This window comes from Neodiprion lecontei, chromosome 7, assembly GCF_021901455.1.
Source record: "Neodiprion lecontei isolate iyNeoLeco1 chromosome 7, iyNeoLeco1.1, whole genome shotgun sequence".
NCBI lineage: Eukaryota > Metazoa > Arthropoda > Insecta > Hymenoptera > Diprionidae > Neodiprion > Neodiprion lecontei.
This window is the reverse complement of record NC_060266.1, coordinates 19,520,553-19,543,775: the sequence shown is the minus strand read 5'-3', so window position 1 is coordinate 19,543,775 and position 23,223 is coordinate 19,520,553. Positions and strand designations below refer to the sequence as shown.

Sequence of the window (23,223 nt, the reverse complement as noted above, 5' to 3'; positions counted from 1 at the left end):
CATGAAACCACTCACATCAGTTATAAGGGAATCTATATCCAAATATTACTATTACTGAGCAAGAATGAAAATTAGTTTTTACAATATTTTGATAACAAAATATTACTATGTTTCATGCTGAAATACAGAATTTTTCCATATATCGCTATTTAGAAAAGGATTGAAACTTTTAAAATTTCTATAATTTGATCCCAAATTTACCATATATGATGCCATAAAAATTATTGGAATGTACTTGAAAGGAGATTAAGCTGTACTCGTTTTTTGTACATGACTTGTTAATGATGTAACAGTAAGTTTTTCTCATATCTTGTGAAAATTTAATGGCGTAAATTTTTCACACAATGATGCAGAAAAATTATTTTTATACTGATATATAAGTTTAGCGTGCGTATAACAATACTGTTCATCATCTGGTATTATATTTGACAGTTATAAATAACAGAACGTTTATATAAAGAAATATGAATCGTAAAATTTTTATTTAATAAAATATTACTAATGTCGTGACGGAACAATAAAATCGAGACAACTTGTATCGATCATTACTATCAGCATGGACAGTGTAATTGGCTGAGTTACCGCAAACCATGCAGATATTCACGATGTAAAATTTGTTCGAAATGAAATGACATAATAAAGGAAACTATTAACAAAAGTCTACTCTAATCAGATCACTTTTGTAGAGAAAAAAAGTGTTTAAATTATAATTTATAGAGAGACAATGTTGTTGAGAGCAAAAAAATAAGGTTTAACTTCAAAATTGTAAAAAGAATTGAGTGAATACAAAATATGTAAAAATTATTCCGTATAATATTATTCTCAGTAAATTGAATGTTAATCAATCGGTTCGACAATTAGCAGCAATTATCAAACATCTATAAATTATCACATAATTATAATCTTTGCACGAAGTTATGTAAACTGGAAGTACAGTATTAATTTTCACAGCAGAAAACATATATCCTATGATCAATAAATATAAGGAAAGTGTTCACGATTTTAACATGTATGCTCTGTACCGATTAACATTTCTGAAGAAACCAAACTTTATACTATAACGCAATATACACTTATTCACTTATTAGGTATACTAAATTACAAATAACAAGTTGCATTGCGGCGAGCAGTTTGCCCTACTGAAAATATTCATGCGTTAAATCGTAAAACGTTACGAAAGAATTCTACATGCAATTTATTACATGATTTGTCTTGTAAATTTGATAAAATATATTAAAAAATCACATAATAAATTACAAAAGCACGAATCATCAGATATACTAGACTAAAAATCATATAGTCAACTATATATACATGTAATAAACGACACGCTAAATTTGTTCAAAACATTTCATGATGCGACACATAAATATTTTTAGTAAGGTAGAATGATATCAGTTTCAGCATTTAGATTAACGATGGAATGTAAAGTGCCTTTGTATGGCTCGCGCTTTCTAGACATCTAAAATACACACATGTACTTCCCTGTGACAAAATACAATTGCCTAAGCACCTAGGTTCAAAGGTATGGCAAGTCGCCAAACATCTGGCTGTGAAATTTTGCGATAACCATACCACGGATATCACCTTGTTAGCTTTATAGTTTAATTCAATTTAATTTAATTTACTAAATGTTACTTTCTTATCTCAAAATAAATTTTCAATGCATATCTAAATAACAACGACGCGTCATTGTTCTATAAAATTGGAAGAGCAAGACCTGTAGTGCGTTATAACAGATTTTCTTTTTCTGTTTCTCGCGCCCTGTGATACTGTGCAAAAAATCGCATTCAGAGTGGTTTGCTTTATGACGTTTTAATACTATCTGCAATGATTGACAGAACGATAATGCAGAATGGCGTCTACATGAGTTTCTTCAAAGATGATGTAATATTCTCACATCTTGGGTTGGATGATTAATGAGAAAATCATTCAGAGTACTAAGATATTGTCTTGTTGTCAACTGGTCAGCAATTTAAGTACGTCTCTGTGTTTGCGGGACGCCTGAATGTTTGAGTAACATTAATATCTATAATTTATATTTGATAAGATTTCTCCACGCTTCCGATTCTTGTACAATACATAAATATTTCATGTTTTTTCTCAACTTTGACTCTGATACACAAATATCTATCTGCGTTTCACAGCTCTGCTAAAAATTCCGTTAGACACGGATAGAAACGTACAGATAATGTGATTCTGCGTCTGCTTTTAGTAGATTTTCTGTACGTATCGTGTGCGTCTAACAGAACTTTTACCAGCGAGCTTCACTGGTTCGAGTGAACATAATTTCTAAAATGAAACTACAAAAAAGTACAAAGTATGAGAAGAAGGCAGAAATTTTTCAGTTTTCAATCTACTAGGTGTTGACATCGCTTAGTGAGAAAACTGCAAGCAAATCCGGTGTTATTGAAGACTCTATTTTGAATTAACTAAGTTGAGGAACTCCTCCCGAGTCTTGGGATCGTTACGAAAAACGCCAAGCATGGTCGATGTTACTGTTTTGCTGTTAATTTTTTGAACTCCTCGCATCACCATGCACATGTGCCTGAAATTTAAAAAAATCACACATTATAGTAACATGACAGGATATCGATATTGCATGCAGCTTACGTTGGACATTCGAATTGAAAATTTCCTTCTGCAAAGCTATGCAGAGAATTTCCATTCACAGAATTATACCCATTTCAGCCAAAAAATGTAAAAGTGTTCGTACTGTCGATAAATGCTGTTATTATTTTGTTAATATAAAAAAATGTAAGTGTTTTCTATTCATCTTTCTACAATGCTCAATATCACATCCAAGGTGCTTGAAAATCTTTGTCAAGTTATTTAGACCGAGGTATTTTTCAGAGACAATAATTGTTAAAAAAAAATTTTAAACCGCTAGCTAAGTCATAAATATTCGTCTGACCTTGAACCTAGTTTTTCTACTTAACGTATAGAGCATATAACAGATGTAATCCAAACGTATACATACATAAATTTGTATGTATCTTTGCATCAGTGAAAGGTAGAATATTGATATCTAGGAGTAAAAAATTCAAACTCACGATGCAAATGGCACAAGATCGTTACGTAATTATTATTTGACATCGTTTTAATTACATGTCTCAAGTATTTGTCGAATTCCAGAGCCTTGTGAAGATGCTTTCTGTTAACTTTGGCTCGCTAGCTTTGTTCATACAATTATATTTTTAATTTTTTTTTTTTTTTTCAGAAAAATTCAAAATTACAACATTAACAAATTGCACCTGAAAATTTTCAATAAATTTCAAAGGATCTTCGATCGAGCGAGATTTCTGAAGCGGTCGTAATAAAGTAGAATTGATTGAAAAATTCTTAACGTATCGTCAACTTTCGAAGAAAGACAAGCATCCTTTTATAAAGAGTAAAAAAAAAAGAAGTTGGCAACGTGATTTTCCAAAGTGCTTCCCAGATATTATTAAAGGAATAGTACAATTATATTCAGAATTGTATGAAATTATACAATTATACTGACACTCCTTCGACGACGACTGCAACACCGACAGGTTGTACAGCCTTGGTAACTGCAATTGCAATTTGTTTAGTAAGACGCTCTTGTACTTGGAGTCGTCGACTGAAGATCTCAACGATTCTGTAAATAATATTTGGAACACATGATGAATCATGAAAAACAAAGATAGTGTGAAGGGGAGGGGGGCACAAAAAGAACCGCAGCTATATTGTAACCAGTTCATAGAAAACTACAAGCAATAAAAAAAAAAAAAAAAAATAATAACGGAATAAAAACACCTTTCATGAAGGAAGAAAGTATGTTACCGAACATAACCGAGGCTTCTGGAGCAGAGATCAAAGGTCGAATATAAACTTGATACATTAAATAGAAATTTGAAGACTACAGCAGGGTCGAGTTTCAACAATATTCTTTTTACAGATGCAATTATGCACGCTCAGTGGGCCACGTGAATCATATCCTCCTATTTTAATTTTTTACTTTCGTTGTACACTGCTTCGTGTGTTGATATTTTTATTTTTATTTTTTTTTTCCAATGGTTTCTACAAAATTTCTCTTGTTATCTGGAATTTTCTTGTTTCCATTTTTTTTTTTTTTTACCGACCATGAGATCCTTCAAAGATGCCGTGCCATTTGAAACAGCGACGAACGAGAGTAAAAACCAAATTCGATAAAATACTTCTTAAACGAATATCGGATGGTTGCATTTTTTTTTTTTTTTTTTCAATGGTGTGTCATACATATCTCAAATTTTATATCCTTAGAGGTCGTAGTGTTTCCCTTTTTTCTATCTATACGTATAACACGTCTCGTTCATCCTTCTGTAGTGCGGTTAATTTTGATAATTTTTAACAACGAGTAAAACAACACGGATCCGTTTACGTTAATGTAATTATGGATAGGAACCCGTAGAATGCGGTAGAAGCTATCGAATATTTTATAAGCTTATGGTAGCGTTATTAATATTATATATAATATATAATAATTAAATATATAAAACGTAAAATATTATGGAAGAATTCAGTGTGTAATCTGGTACATGACTTACTTTGTAAGTTCGATAATATATATGTATATATATATATATATATATTCACGTAATGAATTTTATTGAATTTACAAAATGAATCATGTCACAAATTACAGACTGAATTATTCCATGAAATTTTACGGTTTATAAAATAAACATTTTCAATAGGGTTCTACGGAACAGAATCCGACTCGGTGTAATGTGAGTAGTAAAACGTAAATATTAACGAACGGAGAGATAAATAGTCCAAGGAACAATCTAAGATAGCATGGCAGCGACGACAACGACCTTGTCTATCGCTGCACAATTATTTGCGTTGTTCTTGTACAGGTATACAGGTATATATAAAACAATGTGTGATTGTTTGATACGGATATACACACGGATGCAGGATCTCACGTGTCGAGTTACTTTACTCCATATATCTGAAGGTAGAATTTGTATCGGATGGTTTGTATAAACTGCACGGGAAGAGGGAGAGAGAGAGAGAGAGAGAGACACGTGTACCACCTACGTTGGTACATAACACCGTCTGTTTATGCATGTATCTATACATACAATCTTATATAGAGAATTGTGTCCGAACCGCGTGACGACGTGAAAGTCTGAACAATTTATTCCCCGTGCGGTTGTAATTGGCTCCTTCGGCATATTTCGCGCTAATGCAATGATATTAACAGTCATACAAGGTCACGTGGATGTGTACGGTAATATACGCATTTGCGCACGTCTGTATAAGTGTACATGTGCTATATAATGCAATTTGCAATAATTCTGTCGAAATGACACCGTCCTCAGCTCCTTAGGATGCTAGATTAAAATCTGAAACGAGGGAAAAACCGGTATCATATAACGAGCTGCTACCGCTGCTTCGATAATTGCTGTAGAACATTAACAGTCTACGATTCTACTCGACGCGATCATTCTTGACCGACTAAAATACTGTCCTTGTTACAGTTTTTCACTATTCTACTGGTCAGCGCGGAATAGTTCACGTGAGGAGCGTAACAGAATCGCGGAAATTCCAGCAACGTCGGTCACATTGTATCAAAATTAAATTTTCAATTGCCGAGATGCAGCAAGATGGCGGCTCGTGATGCGCGGGTCAGGCGTAGTTAGATTATTTTTGAAGATCATGCCGCAATTGGATCAGGTAATCATGTAAAAGGTTTCCGAGAAAGAGTGGGAGAAAACAGTTTTATATAACGCAAGCATGTTTAACGCGTTTTTCCGTACACAAGATACAGTTTCTATGACGGTCAAGTGAGTCTGCGAATGTGCATGCGCGGAGTACTGAAAAGACCAGTTTTGAGTCCTCGGAGTTAAAAGTGGTCTTTTCTGTACTGCGCGCGTGCGCTGTCACAAAGAAAATTATCATTGCACGATCCTAAACTCAATTTCATGCTTCGTGAAAAAACGCGTAATATAATCTTGTTAAATATAGCATCGTGTGCGACAAGGAGGCAACGATCTTTGCGCCTCACGTATTTGAAATATTATTCTTCGGCTCACCTACGCCTTATATTGCAAACTTACGCTCGACCCAAAAAGACCGAGTTTGCTTCCTTGTTACACAATTATACTATTCCGGAACTGTATAGACTATAGATTTTTCCTCAATGTCTGGCAAAAAATATCTGTACACTGTCGATCGAGACTTTTAGGAAGTAATTTAAATCATGAAATCATATTTAACGCATTTAAAAACCGACATAAATATGTGTCGGTGCTCACTAAGAATTGAGAAATCAAGCTTTAAAAACTTACATTCTGAACGAGATCTTGAAAATAAAAAGCTTAGAGCATATTACTGAAATGCTGGTTTCCGCACTAGCTACTTTGTTTTGACTTATACATTAGTTTGCATCATTCGTCCATCGTTAATCCCTTTCACGCAGAACAAAGTCATAATGGCAATTATAGTACGGTCGTCAATTTACTTTCGAGAAATGAATTAAAGGTAAGAATTAAGCCTTCGAGATTCACGTTTGTAATTGCAAGCGTTGTTCGTGTTATTCAATAATCTTCACCCACTAAATTATTGAATTGCATCAACTAAATTAAGGTTTTTAAAATTCCAAGTGGAAATGATCGATATATTGCACTAAAGACAACAACTAATTTTAGTACAACTTAATCATCGAATGAGAAATTAACAAACTACACATTTAAAAACGGTAAGAGAAATACCGATAATGGATGCTGTGCATACCTCGCCAATTTACTAAGTCCAAGAATCTTCTTGGAGGGTAAATAGCCGATTGATACTTTGCCGTAGAAAGGAACGAGGTGGTGTTCGCACATGGAAAACATCTCGATGTCCTTCACGACTACCATCTCGTCGTGATCTTCGTCGAATACGGCGTCGTTGATAACATCTGTAATAAAATAGTTCGTATCATAAGTATTACATAAGTTGGCCGATTGATTGTACACAAAGCGAATAACGTACATAAACTGAAATACTTTGATCTTAAGTAAATTCAATGTTTGTTCTTTCTTTTTAGCAATGAATAAAAACTTGTATCGTAATGTAGGTACCTACACGTGTAATATGTTTGCTCAATAAACGTATTTCTGTTCGGATGAGCAAGCAATTTATCATAAGTCGAGGCTATGTGTGTATAATGTACACTCTCTTAATCCTGTGCCTGATAGAATAAGAAACGGGAAAAAAAGAGGAGAGGAAAAAGAACGTGTATTTACAACAATTTCCAAGCTTTCGTTTCAAAATAAGCGAGGATTATTTTTATACGTTACGACAAAGATATGCAAACACAATTGAAAGGACTTGTAAAACGTTCCTCCCATTTTTTACGCGTTCGTCATAAAGCAAAAGAAGAATATTTCACTGTAAGAACGAAAACATTCTTATTCCATAAAATTCATTAAAAGTATGAGTGCCGTTAATCGAAGATGACGTAGATATCAGAAGCGGACAGATATATGAAGCACACGTCGATCCATTAAAATAAAGGCTTAATTCTCTTTTCACGAAGTTCGTTAGTCGTTACAGTGGTCGTTACTCACGTAAAATCACAGAATTTCTCTGAATCACGGGGAGGATAACGAGAAGGATGGATGGGATTTATTCGTTATTGACCTACTTTAGGAGGATGCTATAGGTCAGTCTTTACCGACGGAGTAAAATGTCACGGATTTCGTGTCTTGCTAAAGCCTATAATACGCATGGATGGCTGACGTAAGTGCTTCAGATAGCGTAATTCTAAATATTTGAGTGTTAAATAAGAATACACAAAAACCATTTTTCATGCGCGAGCAACGCTGAAAAATGTATTCCTAAAAATGTAATGGATTTTGGGAAGAACATTTTTTTCTATATTTTTGTTCGAAATCACGTGAAGTTTCGCGCTAGCTGAAAATTTTTCGAATCGACTATCATTAAGCACCATAAGCACTGACAATATTCAAAAAGTGGCATTTTGCTCGATCGGTAAAGACTGACTATATTTCGGAAAATTGCTTAGGGTTGGAAATTTTATGTGCATAAGAAGCAGTGATAAAAAGCAACCCTATATCCTCAATATATCATCTCCACCTATCTCCAGTATCTTCAATGGCTTTCGCTGTGCTTTGTACATGTAGGTATGAGTCCGCTGATTTCCAACCCTCGTTGCCACGGCAACCCTTAACTGGAAACTCTGACGCCCTAAGGAAACGCTGTGATTCGACTGAAGTTTGGCAACATCGTGTTGATCGTAATTAGTCTTTTTTTTTTTTTTGTTTTTTACCGACCGAGTAAAATTCACTCATTACAGCTATTGAAAAAAGCGTTTGTTTTACGCGCAACAATAATGTCAGAAGACGTCGTAAACCTTTAATCGAGTTGCTTCTCATTGCACGGAACACATTTTCTGGCCGTTATTCTCGCATATTGTGAAGGAAAAAAGCTTGAGGATATTTTTGTTCAGGATTTTACATAGAATTGCACTATTTGCCGCATTATTACAATAAAAATAAGTGACACTTTACCCGATCGTAATTTATAGTATCCTCATTCCGTGAATTATTTTGAAACGTTTTTCGTTTCCGAAACTTTGGTGTTTAAATTCAATGTACTTATACAATATTATGTAAAATGTTCTGCACGTGCGGAATGCGAACCGGTAACAAACGATTTAACAAAAGAAATAAAGAGAGCGAGAGGGAGACGCGAAGAGAAATGGGAGTGGAATAAATCGGGTATAAGGGTCTTGGAAAACGGCGTGGGAGGGTAGAGCTTTCATAGCGAAGTGCTCGTGACGGGATTTTATGCTCTGAGATTTTCTCCGGTTCAGAAGCGTAGAATCTTGCAAAAAGAAAAGGTTGCGGGTCAAGTGAATAAAAAGGGTGATTAAGCGTGCATGCATGTATATGCACTCGATTTTTACATCACTGTAAGAATTTTAATGCTCTAAACTTTTTGAAAAGCAAAAATAAAGGAACAGTCATGACATAGCAACAAAACACTGGCAAAATAAATTGGAAGCAGTTTGAATTGTACTATGATTGGAGTGAACATGTTCCTGAAAATTTTACAAAATAACTTTTCGATATTCTAAAAATGTTCGCTACTCAATGGAAGGACAAAAATTCGCGAGTATATTGGAATTTTCACATTGTAATGTGTCATCTGGTGGAAAAAAGATCAGACTAATCCAACGAGGTTGAGAGCTGATCGTTGACCGTGTTTTTCGGGTGCAGATATCAGAACAGATATATTATTGATTGTATTTAAATAATTTGTGCGACACGAGTAATTTGAAACCCCAAGAATTACGATTTGCCTCCGTTAAAATGAAAAAAATTTAGGTTATGTCGTGATACAATGGCGCCGACAACTATACTCTGGGGTAATGAGGAGACGTTTCAATAATAGTAGGTAATACTTATGTAGTGAATTAAAATACCGATAATGACAAAATTATCGATACCAAGATGATCGTCACCGATTACACCGTAACAAAAATATTTGAAATCATGTGAATCTTCAATATATGATAAGACTTTTGTAATGTAAAATATTACAATGTTTTACCACTAATAGGATGACAAATTTTAGGTACGACCTACGCCATTGGATTCGGGACTCGCAATAGGAGGGGAGAGGCAGGCTACTTAGCAGATAAGCGAAGCTTTCTGCCCCGTTCTCCACTCCCCCTTCATTGCGACTTCGAAGAGCGAAAAATTTATTCGAGAACATCATAAAGCGAGATTCCTTCCAAGGATTTTTTCCCGTTCTAGTCTGTACAAAATGCCACTTGTGGCTTGGACTGATGCATAAAAAATGCTAACATAATTAACATGAATTACAGGTGTAATGTAAACAAGAAAAAAGCACATTTTTATAATTCTATAAGAACTAGAAAAAAGAATAACCTCTCCAAGTACTTTTACGAATTTCAGACTTTTTTACAAAGTTGATTCGCAAAAGGATTTTCGAAAGCTGGAAAAAAATTACTAGGTAATCGAACATTCTTTGAACATATAACGGATATCAATAAAAAGAAACTTGAATTTCAAATATTCGTTACAAATAAGTTTGTCATGTTCGCGATGAAAAGATTGACGAAAAGCGAAACCGTGTTCCCGCTTTTGAAAATAATATTTGTTTCATCCGTAGTTCCGAATAAAATAGAAGTAAAAGGAAAAAAAATGAAATGTATCAACAATATGGAAATTTTCTCGAATCTTTAATTTTGATCGTTGATTCAAAACACTTCAATTATTTATTTGTAAAACCAAATAGAAAATAATAAAATCTTTATTCGTCGTCGTCCTCGTTGTTATTGACGTATAGTAATTCCAATATATATATATATATATATATATATATATATATACATTATATACGTATTAAAATGCGTAACTAACGTTAAAGAAAAATTTACAATTATGTCGTCCTTGTTTGGTGAGAGTTTTTCTGTTCATCCTGTATTTGTAATACAATGAAAATAATCACGGGCAAGTATTTTATAGTAATCACCTTGTACTAAATTCCACGCAACAGAGGTACACGAAAACAAAACAATGGTACATAAATAATTTTATTAACCTTCGTGAAAATATCCTTTTTTCCTACGAGAATTATCATAATTTATATTCAGAGAAACTCGGAACAAAAATTTAGCAAAATTTATTCCAACATTACCTCTACAAATCATACGCTTCTATCAATAATTAAAAGATAAAAACCTTCCTTCAAACGGTATAGTTGGAGAAATTTCTTTTAATCATTTGTAATTATTAAAAAATAAATAGCGACCAAAAACGACTTACAATGAGAATATTTTACGTCAGTAAAAATTTGACAAATAATTGCCCCAAAGAAAAATATGATTCAGTCTGGATTTCTTTTAAGGTTCCTCGCGCGATTTTCAAACCAAGGTGAATATCTTTAAACAGAAATTTCTTCGTGGAAAATTCACTAGGTGACAATTTTAAGATCAAGCTTAAAATTTCTACCAACTTACCTTTTAAACTTTGATCGTATCCCTTGGTGAAAAACAACATGGCTTTAGCGGCTCTTTCAGGTGTTTTAAGAAGACCCTGGCGTTCAGGATCCTCTCCGAGTGAGCTGAGAAGAAGTTTGTAACTCCTGGACATTTCTGGTAACAGATCTTCTCTGGTTGGTGGTCGATGATCGAGCTCCAAGTCGTGATGAAACGTGCATTTCTCGTGTCCTGCGTAAAAATTCAATCCACACAATAACGAATCGTCATTTTTTCAACCCCTTCGAAATTATTTGTATCATTCTTATTCACTCGCCATAGAAAACAGAGTAAAAATACTGGATTGGCTTTGCGGTAAATGAAAATCGTTTAATACTTAATTGATATAAAAATTGACAAGCGAAGCTCATTTTGACGAAATTTGTTAAACACTTTGAGAAAAAAATTAATTGAACAAATTATTGTGGAAAACAGTTCCGTTTACGTTGTTTCTTTTTATACATATACACATACACATACTTTTTTTGAAAAATTTAAAAAGATGGTGATCTTCCGCAATCGAGTAAATAATAATCTCAGCTTGCGTCAGAAGTAGAAAGAGAGAGAGAGAGAGAGAGAAAAATCTTTACACATCCTAGATCATAATATGTAGCATAATAATACATGATGAAAGACGCGTATGATTTCTCAGGGCGGAATCACGGATAACAGTGATTAGTCTCGGTATAAATTAATTACGAAATCACTTAGTCGTTTTCATTATATATGCGTTTGTTTGCGTATCGCTTTTTTTTTTTATACACATCAGCAATTCAGTTATACGTTAATAAACGCCTGTGCATACGTTCAATTCTTATCGTATAGGCGATAGTCGCGCGGCGAACCCCGTCGTTAAATAAAAACAAACTTTTTGCCCAGTAAAGATAAAATATTGGCTCCGAAATTTTGTTTACATCATTAATTATCTACTAGCATTATGAAATACTTCTCGTATGCACCTTAAAATATTATTATATAAGACAGAAAATCTCCGAAGAAGAAATTATGTATTTTCTACAATTTTTATCCAGTTTTTTTATTTATTAATTTTTTTTTTACGTCTTTTCTTGAAATACTTTTACTCTTTCGTCCGTAGAACATCAATTTAGTATTTCGTATATACGTACAACTTGTAATTCATTTTTGTATCCTACAAGTTTGACGATTATTCATCTTTGTTTGGATACGCGAAGATAAAAGAAAAAAAAAAGAGCACACAGTCAAGGCCTCATAAAATTATACATATATGTTTACAATAACTGTGCGTACGGTAAACTGATGAGCGAATATCCACAAGTTAATGGATGTTATACCTCGAATAATTCATGCCCTTTTAAATATTATGTTGAAAGAGTAAAATCCAAAGCGTCCGACTGTTATGTTATATTTGTATTTATTATTATTATTAGTGTACTTTGTTCACGTGTAATCGGGTCAAAAAAAATGTCAGCAATGTACGGAAGTTAAAATTATGCCGGCTTTTAAACATTCGTTTCGGTTAATATTATGCATTGTATCAATAATATAGTGCAGTTAAACGATTTACTTTATTGCGAATCTTATGATAAGATATAATTCGCGATCGACAATTATCATATAAATCTTCATAAATTGTAAAGTAAAATAAAAGAATTAATTCCGCTGGTATAACATGAGGCTGAAGTTGGTGACGTTATCACGATGTATTATGTTTCGGAAAAATAGTTATTTCACAATTGCGGGATTGTAGGAAATGCAATAAATCATAATAAGACAAAACGTATTCACATTTTGAAAAATGAACCACTTCAAAGTCACTATAAACTTGCTTAACGTTACTAACTTCAGTCTCATTGTAACATGAGGCTGCAGTTATTAACGTCACTGTAGCGATTTACGTTTCTAAAAGATCGTTATTTCACAATTGTAGGAATGCAGTAAATCATAATAAGACAAAACGTATTCATATTTTGAAAAGTGAACCACTTCAAAGTCACTATAAACTTGCAAGATAGTCATTTTTCCCCCAACGCTCCGTTGCGTTAACATTGCTAACTTCAGTTTTTTTATAACATGAGGCTGCAGTCAGTAACGTTACTGTAATGATTTACGTTTCTAAAAAATAGTTATTTCACAACTGTAGGAATGCAGTAAATCATAATAAGACAAAACGTGTTCACATTTTGAAAACTGAACCACTTCAAAGTCACTAAAAACTTGCAAAATAGTAATTTTTCCCCCCAATGTTTGAATTAACGTTATTAACACTTCAGACTCATCATGACTGCGAGTTCAATTTGTCATTCCATCGATTCAAATGAATTTAGTAAAATCAAACGTCTGTTTCTTCAATATATGAAAAATAATGATCAATTGATCGATCGATGTCCGATAAATATTATATAAACGCGAGTAACTTTTTCCAAAAAATTACATAACTCATTATTACAGATAGAAAATACGAATTTCTAGTTGCGCAGGTTACCATTTTCACTTATACATACGTGTTACTATTCTTTTCGATTACGGTCACTCGCACTTTATTTTCTCGATTTACCATAATTCGATATTGTTGCAGCGATAAATGAGCTAATAAAAAAATTAAATTATTCAACATTTTTGTACGATAATAATGAAAAAAATATAGTATCGTCATCTATAATATACTATGTACATATACATAATCACGTTAAACAATAGTAACAAATACTGTATCGAACAATATTCAAACCGTTACATTGTCCAACGAATCCCGTTTTTTTTTTTTTTTTTTTTTTTATACCAGCACTATTTCAAGCAACCTTATAATCTATATCAAAAAATTAAAAAAAAAAAAAAAAACGAACATCCCAGTTACAAATGTAAAAAATCCTGATAATTATAACACAATTACACGTATCCTTTTTTCCTTAATTTTTTTTTTTTTTTTTTCGTTTCTCGCGTATATTCGCGTCGGGATTATCGGCGGGGTTCAACGTCTGCTCGTGAAATTTTTACCTGGAGTTGTGGAGGTCCTCGGCGTTCGAGGTGTTCCCGGTATATCGAGTTCGGAATCTTCGACATTCTCGTTCCACGAGACTGTCCTAAGCGGTCCCGGCTTTTTGACAATATTATTCTGCTGCATGTTGTTATCGTTTTGTTGTACGGCTCTTTCATTATAGATGGCTACCTCGCTCTCCCCTGCGCCTCCGTTCGCCGCGCATTGATTGTTAACACCGTTCATCGTCTCTCCCCTATCTGCGTACGTACAATATTTTATATGTTATACACGATTACACGACCGCGATTTATTCCTATAGTATATGATTATTATCTTTGTACTCTCGTTTGACGAATTTCAACGTAAATAAATTTTTCACGTGAATTTTGATTTTTCTTTTTTTTCTTCTGTTTTTTACTTTTACTTTTACTCTTTCTTCTTCCAATCCTCGGTCAGCTCTAATTCACCGCGTGTTTTTTTTTTCTTTTTTTTTACACACTCGAAATATTTTTTTCAAACTCAGGGATAACTATGATAGGTACATGTATATAGAACGGTACAATTAGTTATTCATCACAGATTCAAACAAGTGCCGTGTGCTGCAGTTATGTTTCTCATTCAAATTTCTTGAATAAAGATAATAACAATGATAATGAATTACGGTTGTAAAAAATTGAATGTCCGTTATAATGATATAACTTTAATTCGAAGATAATTAGTTTATTATTACATATCACGCGCATATAGAAATTTAGTGTACATAATACATGTGCATACTTGATTCTATTTAACTTTTTTAAATTCTGTGTATTTGTAGAATTTGTACGATTAAATCTTGTTACTTTTATTACCTCATAAGCCTTGGTAAAGAATAATTAATCACAGTACGAATTGTCAAACGATTTATAAAAAAAAAAAAAAAAAAGAAAACAACAACGAGATAGTCCGATTGAAAGGATAAGCCAGTTCAAAAATTTTTATAAAAAACGAGAGCCGATCGAATGTCGGATTGTCGGTGGAAAAAAATGATAATCGAACGAAAATTGAAATGATTAAAAGTAAGATCGTAGGGATCGGAACGCGATGTTCCTCGTTCGACTGCCGCGGTGCGACTGGCCTGCCGTCACTGGCTACTCATATTCTATATACTCGCTTTTACTACCGTGCACAGCTGCCCAGTAGATACAGGCTGCGAAAGAGAACCGCAACGCGGCGACGCGACGCAGCGCGAATTCAGAAATCGCTGCAGGGTGGGGCGATTTTGAAACAGGCCATTGTTGCCCTCGGAATTTAAAAGGGCCCTAACACCAAAATGTAAAAAACAAAATACCGTCTTAAATAGGTGTATTTTTTGAGGACAAATCGGAGAAGCGAGAAAAATAATTTACTGTTTTTCGCAAATTACGAGTTAAGAGACTTTTAAATTATGAGGGGAAATTTTTTACCCTTTCCAAAAAGAAAAATTGCGAGATAACACGAGCTGAGCTGATATTTGTTCTACTGACATTCCAATAATTTTGGGTCAAAGAATGCGGTAAATTTGATCGTTACAAAAATTCTATCGTTACCATCTTTCAATCTGAAAATATTGGTAAAAGTTTGAATAATTTTCTATCAAATGATATTTCAAAAGTAACGGAGACACCAACTCCTGATTTTTTACACACGAATTATATGCTATGTGCTTCGTCTTTTGTTTACCATAGAAAGAATCGTCAACTTAGATGTGAAGTCGTACTCCAAATTCATAGATAATACTAAATTCCCCATGAGAAAAAAGTTGAGGGTACGAATCGATATCCAAGGTGAGGGTTTTTTCAGTGAGGGTATATACGTCTTTTTCCTGACAGGTAATAAAATTTCGCTTGGTAATTAACGGTATAGTAATATTCAATAATCGATTAACCTTTCGGCTAACCTGTTTTTGGTCCGAATCGAAATGCGAGTTTGACTCTATACAAGTTACGTGACAATGACCGGTGATGACAGCTGACGTAAGATATCGGGAGTAATTGTTACATAATTCGCATAGAATCGTACTCACATTTTGTTTCGGACCAAAAACAAGCTAGCCGTAAAGTTAAGGAGTTAATGAATGTTTATACTGTACACCGAATCCTAGGAAAGGGGAATTACACATTATGTTCAGGTTCGGCACCGTATTTCGCCGCCACATTATCCCGATGAATAACTGGATCTGATGACAGTTCTACTCTTAGTTGCCTCATTGCCACAGTTCATTGTCCGAATTCGATTATTCATAATTTTCCACATTGCGTATAATATTCAGGTTATTTTGACAAATAATGTTTGACGTTTGACCGTGATGTGATACGATGTTTCCCTCATGGAAAAAACTACAACTTGGTTGTAAATTCGTACCCCCAAGTCATAGATAATGTTAATTTCCCATAAGAAAAAAGTTAGGTGTACGAATTTACACCCAAGTTGGGGTTTTTTTTCCGTGAGGGTCAACCTGAACATGAAGTGTACTCCGGTTGCCTGCTTCAGGCGCACGGATCGTTGCGCTGTTAGAAAAATTCACGATACATTTTATGGTTATTGCAACATTCAAATGGATTTGTTTCGTTGTCAAGTTGTTCAATTGACTGCTGAATCAACATCACTTATTTACCGTAATAGTTACGAAAAAATATGCATACGAGTGACCTGCACGATGAAAAAAATTGTACCACATACCAGATATTCTTGTTACAGCTAAAGAACTCAGTTTCATTCATATCCCCATAAATTAGAATTGCGAAATCACACGAACGAATAAGGACGTTATTTGTAATACTTGGTACGATAACTAGAATTTTTAAACCTCTGGAAATATCTATAACGCAGATTGCGGTTCTGGCTGTAACTAATTGCAGTCAGCTTTTTTTTCGGTTTTTTATTGGAAATACCTTTTTGAACATGCTGTATAATGTAACGAGGGCATGCCTAACGCAGCGTCATAATTGCACGATGAGGCTGCTCGCGGGGTGGAAATTCCCCGATTTCTCTGCCTTGACTCCGCGGGGAAAATAACTCACTGAATTGATGTGTAAAGTATTTATAAATCACCTGAATTAACGAGAATCAACTGGATTAATGCAAAATAAATAAATGAACGAGAGTTAACTGAAGTAATGAGAATTAACAGAGAAATTACTGAATTATGAGAAATTAACTCAAGTTGATTTTCAATTAGTTTGGATTCGTGCCGGAACAATCTTTTTATAGAGAAAAAAATATTGAATTCGAACCAAAAAGTTGAGTTGAATTTATGAAAGAAATCAATTCGAATTAACGAGAAATAAAAAAAAATGGGTCGAAATTTTCTTAAACTCACTTGAATTTGAATGAATCATCGAGAATTATCGAGAAAAACATTGAAGTTCATAAATTGAAATGAATCAAGTTGAATTGGAAAAATTTATCTAAATTAATAAAAATTAATTTGAAATAGGTTGAATCAGATCAATTAATTCAAATTAATTCAACACAACAAATTGTTGCGTCACTCAAATCTCGAATTATTTCCCCTTCGCTTGACTCGAATGAAAAAATCAGCTCACATCACCTACGTCAGTTGTACAGACGTCTGCGGAATTACCGAGAATATGTGTTGGAAGATCGGTCATAATCGAATAGCCGACAGTTATACCTATGCGTACAAGCACACACAATGTAAAGAGTAATCACGGAAAATCCATGCACCATCGTAATTGCCACCTTGCAAACTTTCGTAATCTGTTTATAATAGTTGAGAATATTATTAGAAACATTTTACCTACGGCAATTACTCGTCGGAATCACGATAGAAGAATTGTATTTTTTGGATTTCTCTGATTCATTGTTTATGTATTCGTGTATTCGTCTTTCATTTGTTTGTGTAATCATGAATTTCAAAAACTGTCAAATATGCTCAGCACGACCAAATCATATTTAATTATACGCGACGTTCTTTGTTGTATTTTCCAATTTTTATCGGCTCAACGAGATTCAAATCAAGTCTTGAAGCTTTTACAGTTCACCACCATTTTACACATTATTAGCCGTGAACGCTAATCTCAGCTTCTTTTTTAGGAAATTTCTTGAAAATTCGACTACACCATTGATCATTGAAAAGTTAGTTTTTCCACTAATGTATACTGGCATTCGAAGCTCAATTAATGTCTAAGTAATTGAGTCATTCCATTTTTCATAGATAAGATTGGACGGTCTAAAATGATACCTATTTTTAGGATTTTTTTTTTTTTTATAGAAAATGAAAATACTTAGAGCAATTTCATTTTGAAGGCTGTATTATTTATATTTTCAATAGGTATGATTTTAGACCGTTCAAGTTTTACCCCCCCCCCCCTTCGGATACTTATCGAGTAATCTGCAGTTTTCACAAAAGCATTAAATCCAAACAAGCAAGCCAATTAACGATTTGCTTCTTATGAGCCGTCACACCATCGTGGAATGTTAAAAAAATTGCATTTTTTCTTATCCTTTGATTTTGTCACAGTTTCAAGCCTTGAGAATGTTTTTGCAATTTTTTTTTTTTTTTTTTAATCTTCGAAAACTCACCGCATTAAGAAAATTCTCGAAATAGTAAAACGGCCAAGCATTTATTCAATCTTTTGGTTACATGTAACCGAAATCTTGAAAAATGTTTCGACCAATTTCGAAACAGGTCGTCATTGTTGTTCCGTCCTATCTATTCAATGTGATCCGTTGAATAACGATTATCCTGCGTGTTCCAATTGCGCAAACTAGGGCAACAATTCTACCGACGATTAGGTATTTAAAATCTATAATATAGCATCCATTGTTATATTTAGGTATATGTAATTATATTATACTAGAAAGAAATTTATAAACACGTGAACAATACGAATAAACCCGCAACGTACCAAATACGCTGTATAGAGCCTTGGATTCAGTTATAATATACAAGGTTGTCAGGAAGAGAATGATAATTCCGAGAGACAAAACTGTATAAACAAGACAGTGGAGCTGAACGAGCACCGTGAGCGATACACAACGAACGATATTATCGATCGTAAACTAAATTGGTCGATAATACGAGTAAGAAATTATAAGCGAAACTGAGTAAAACGGAGCTGCTCATACAAGAAACGCTGCGTGTAATTGTTGCAACAAATAATATGCCTAGCTTCGTTTTGTGTGACTTTTTTTTTTTTTTTTTTGTACCTCTTCGCAAAACCGTCAAGGTAAATTGCAGTTCTTTTTCAATCTTTACTATTACGATCTAATTCTGCAGTAACGGTTTTTCTTCGTCAGTTTGTCTTTTCTTCTTTTCCTTCACTTTTTGCACCTTATATTCCCAAGTCTCTAATTGCCTTGCTCGCAATTACGGCTGACATTAGTGATTTAAATATTTGAAGTATGACGAAATCATCTGAGTGATTTCATAGGTATATTATTATACCGCTATAATAACATGACTGGGCAGACTTTTTTTTAAACCAATCAATATTGATTTATTATTGGTGTATTTGTGGTTATTTTTATTACTTTGTATTTTCTACCGAGGAAGTAGTTATGAACAATTATAGATTGCAATCGAACGTCAATCAAGTGTCAATATGGATATCCGTGTACTGTTAATTTGAAACTTAAGTAACGTGTTGCCTATATCTGTACAGAGATTCAAAAAAAAAACAAAAAAAAAAAAAAAATATACGTGTTTTTATAGTTATAGAATAAAATCGTTCTGTTTTTCGTATTCAGAATTCATTTCTGATAGTAGCCTTTGAGAAAATAATTTAGAAACTGATCGACCAACCGATCTATTCTCCTTTGAATTCAAGAGCGCAGTTTTCCCTGTTCTCGTTAAAGGCCCATATCGTAGGATGATTAATCGAGAATAACCTTAGTTTGCAGAAATTATGGTAAACCGCACGTCACTTTTGTGAATATAGTAAATACTACGCGCGTGACGATTGACGTGCGTTAATGAGAAATATCATCAAGCTTCCAGGATAACTTCGATGGGTTTATTATAAGGTAATTTCGGGTGATTTTCCTCGATCCAAGAGAACTTAAAGTAGACAGAATTGCATAAGCAAAATCGGTGTTCTTCTTAATTAAAATAATCAAACTATGAACCTATGATGAATCGAAGGAGTAAAAATGTTTACAACATTTAGGTCCGAAATTTGTATAGTTTTTCTTCAATTCTTTGATTTGACTATCATTATTGTCAGTATTATACGAGGAGGAAGAAAAAAAGATTGTGAAACGGTAAACCGCACTTTTATCCCACATATATGTATTAGTGAATAAGCCTTTCCTTGGGTTTTTTTTTTTTTTTTATTTAATATTTCCTAGTATTTAATCGTAATTCTGTTTTTATCCCCGAAAATTTTGACAAGTAAGGAAAATGGATTATCTGTTCAGTTTCATAGTATTTTCAACGTGAATGAATTGTAGGAAAAAGAGTGAAGGTTCATAACGACATTCTCTCGATTTGTTCATCATTGATAAAGTAGCAATCAGTGACAAACGTATACTAAACGCCTGACGTTATGCAATTGGCGTGACAAAACAAAAAAGGAATTGCCGATGCTTAAGGCGTCGCGCGTTTAAAATTTTGATACTTAGTTGAGCTAATTACCGACAAATCCATACTTATAATTAGCACAATTCGAAGGACTACGGCTAGACCTTCGGATGAAATGATGTGCAATATCGAAATAATTTCGTGCGTGGATTAAATCAGACCGGAGACAGAGTTACGTTATTTTCGTGACACTGATAATTCTGCGGGATCGATACGGGGGCGCTTGCGAAATATCAGCGCGACTAATTGAACGAGGCTAAAACTCGACAAGGCTTCGACTTGATGAAAAGGAAGCGAGGCTGTTGATTAACTGCGAAGTATCTCGTGCGAATAAATTGCGCAACCAGGTTGATCGACTTTTGATTTATATACCTATAAATACATAGGTATACAATCTATTTACATGCACATGTTACACAGTCCCGAAAGCTTAGCGTTTCCGATTTAGTCGAATAATTTATTTACTTATTTTATTACTTTTTAGCATCTTGCAACTACACCATACCGTTCGGGTGTAGAAACTTTTTGCCAATGATACGCTGCAAATTCATACAATTTTTTCCATCTAGATATAATTATGTTGTAGATTATGAATAACATTATTATTCCATATCAACGACGATTGTTGTGGTAGACTAATATACACTGACATGCTATACAATTGCCCGAGGCCGGGATTAATCGGATTCCAAAAAAATTATTCGGCACTCAATGGAGTTCAAGGGAGAGTAAATCAATTTTAAACGTTGCAGACGGTGACGGCAATAAATCGTTGACCTTGTCTCAAGTACACCTATCTACGAATTGTTCTGCAATCTCGGATCGATTGTTTTCACACCGGATTATATTCTTGTGTAACACATTTTATCACGGTGGTGCATTTTACCTATGAACAGATGTAATCCTTTAGTCACCTTCGTCAGCTGACTATTCACAAATTGTCGAATAATTTGATCTTTTTCAAAATTCAAAGCTTCACAGCTTTGCTTGATTCATATTTACACTCGTCTTCTATTTTTTCAATCATTTATCAATAAGGATGAAAAACCGACTTACCTATAACCTGTAATACGTGCTTAAAACGTTGAAAAATAATTCCCGCCAAGCAATCTACGTCTTAATCTCGGTTAAACAATTTTGAAGTTCATCCCCTACGTTGTGTATAACTTTTAAGCTAGTGCGACAAAATTGCAGTCCAAGTTTCGAAATCCATGGAAACGCTTTTTTCAGTTTCACGTTATTATAATATTTCAAATTGTTTCGAGGATGAAATAGCGCATATACGAAATCTTGACATAACTTCACTTTTATTGTTTCCAGTCCATTTTCCGGGATTTAGATCCGAGTATTCGATATCAATAAAATTACGCGTCTCGGACTTCGTTAGTAATCCCCCCCTAACCGCCCAAATAAACATTGGACTTTAACAAATTACGGATCTCAATAATATTTGACATTGATTCGGAAGAATAATTGTTTTTTAAACAATTATAAATCATAATAAATATCGATCATTCGATTATTTAGTCAACGAGTATTTTCTGGGAGATTTTCCCGAGTACATGTATAAAAAAGAGTTGACCTACTCACCGTTTCCATTACTGAGAACGCAGAGACACCGGCTTTTTCCATTTTCCGTACCGTTCTCTCGGTTGTTGGACTCCTTCTGATCCTTCATGATTAGAGTTGCACCGCGTCTTCGGTCTGGAATTCGGAGTCGAAACGAAAAGATACGATAACAACAAAAAAAAAAAGATATATGAACAAGTGTGTTCAGAAACTGGCGATTTATTTATTTATTTTTTTTATTTGTCGGCAAGTGTAAACTTCGCTATATTGCCGACGCTTGGAGGTGACTGTTTGTACTGTCTCTCAAGCGAAATAAGAACGAGAAGTAAGCTTGGATTGTGGAACTCCCCAGGCTTATATATACGGCGGCTCTGTACGATTGCAATTTCGCGTCAGAATCTATGCTCGGTCTGCCTGGGACCCGATATAGACGCAACCTCCAGCATCCCTCGGCGTAAAACTCTCACCGAAGCGACGGTGACTATAATAGCTAAAACCCGTCTATCCACGGTCATCGGGTCTCGAGCGTTGCCCCAAAAATCGTCAATGAAATTTTCGGGTCCGAAAAGTTAATTTGAAAAAGCCTTATTTTAGGGGAGAAAATTTGGCAAAACCAAAATGCGCTCGCGTGATTAAAGAGAAAATAAGTAGTTTAATTAAAATAAAATTAAATAAAAGCCGGAAGAAACTCAAACAATTACAGGTGCATTATCGGTTTCGAAAAATCGGCCTTCTGTAATTATTGTAGCTTTTGCGGTTGTTATACGCCGTATACAACTCGTGCAGATCGAAATAGTGAGATTGAATATAACCAATGTTCGAAAAGAGCAAATTCGAAGATGATTTGAATTTTACTGTTCCTTGGGACGGTTATCTTCGATCTGCCATTTCGAATGTCCCAATTTTCAGGTCCGATTTGTAATTAGCGGCTTTATTGCATCCTACATTCGTACTACAGGCGTCATACTTCTGTTTGCCACTTTTTGTGTTTCACAATCTTGTTAACGGATTCTATATTGGTAAATTCAGAATTGTGGATCATATACCGGGGGTTTTTGGTGAGTCTTAAATTGTTACTCGACGCCAACGGATAGGCAACCGATGATACAT

General features: G+C 34.1%; 1 protein-coding gene across 3 annotated transcripts; it reads right to left on the bottom strand.

Annotated features, from left to right (window-relative positions):
- Positions 1–455: 455 nt before the first annotated feature.
- LOC107219075 (GTP cyclohydrolase 1) lies at positions 456–22,444 on the bottom strand. 3 transcript variants are annotated; one of them, XM_046744717.1, is made up of 6 exons: positions 22,135–22,444; positions 13,997–14,236; positions 11,003–11,212; positions 6,742–6,907; positions 3,503–3,619; positions 456–2,548 (listed from the first exon to the last, which is right to left on the bottom strand). In XM_046744717.1, exons 1-6 carry the CDS (start codon positions 22,220–22,222, stop codon positions 2,419–2,421), a joined length of 951 nt encoding a protein of 316 aa, XP_046600673.1. In that variant the 5' UTR covers positions 22,223–22,444; the 3' UTR covers positions 456–2,418. The 3 variants fall into 3 exon arrangements, with proteins under 3 accessions (XP_046600673.1, XP_015512639.1, XP_015512640.1); XM_015657153.2 differs by lacking the exon at positions 22,135–22,444 and adding an exon at positions 14,831–14,893; XM_015657154.2 differs by lacking the exon at positions 13,997–14,236 and having other exon boundaries at positions 22,135–22,443.
- Between the last annotated feature and the right edge of the window lie 779 nt (positions 22,445–23,223).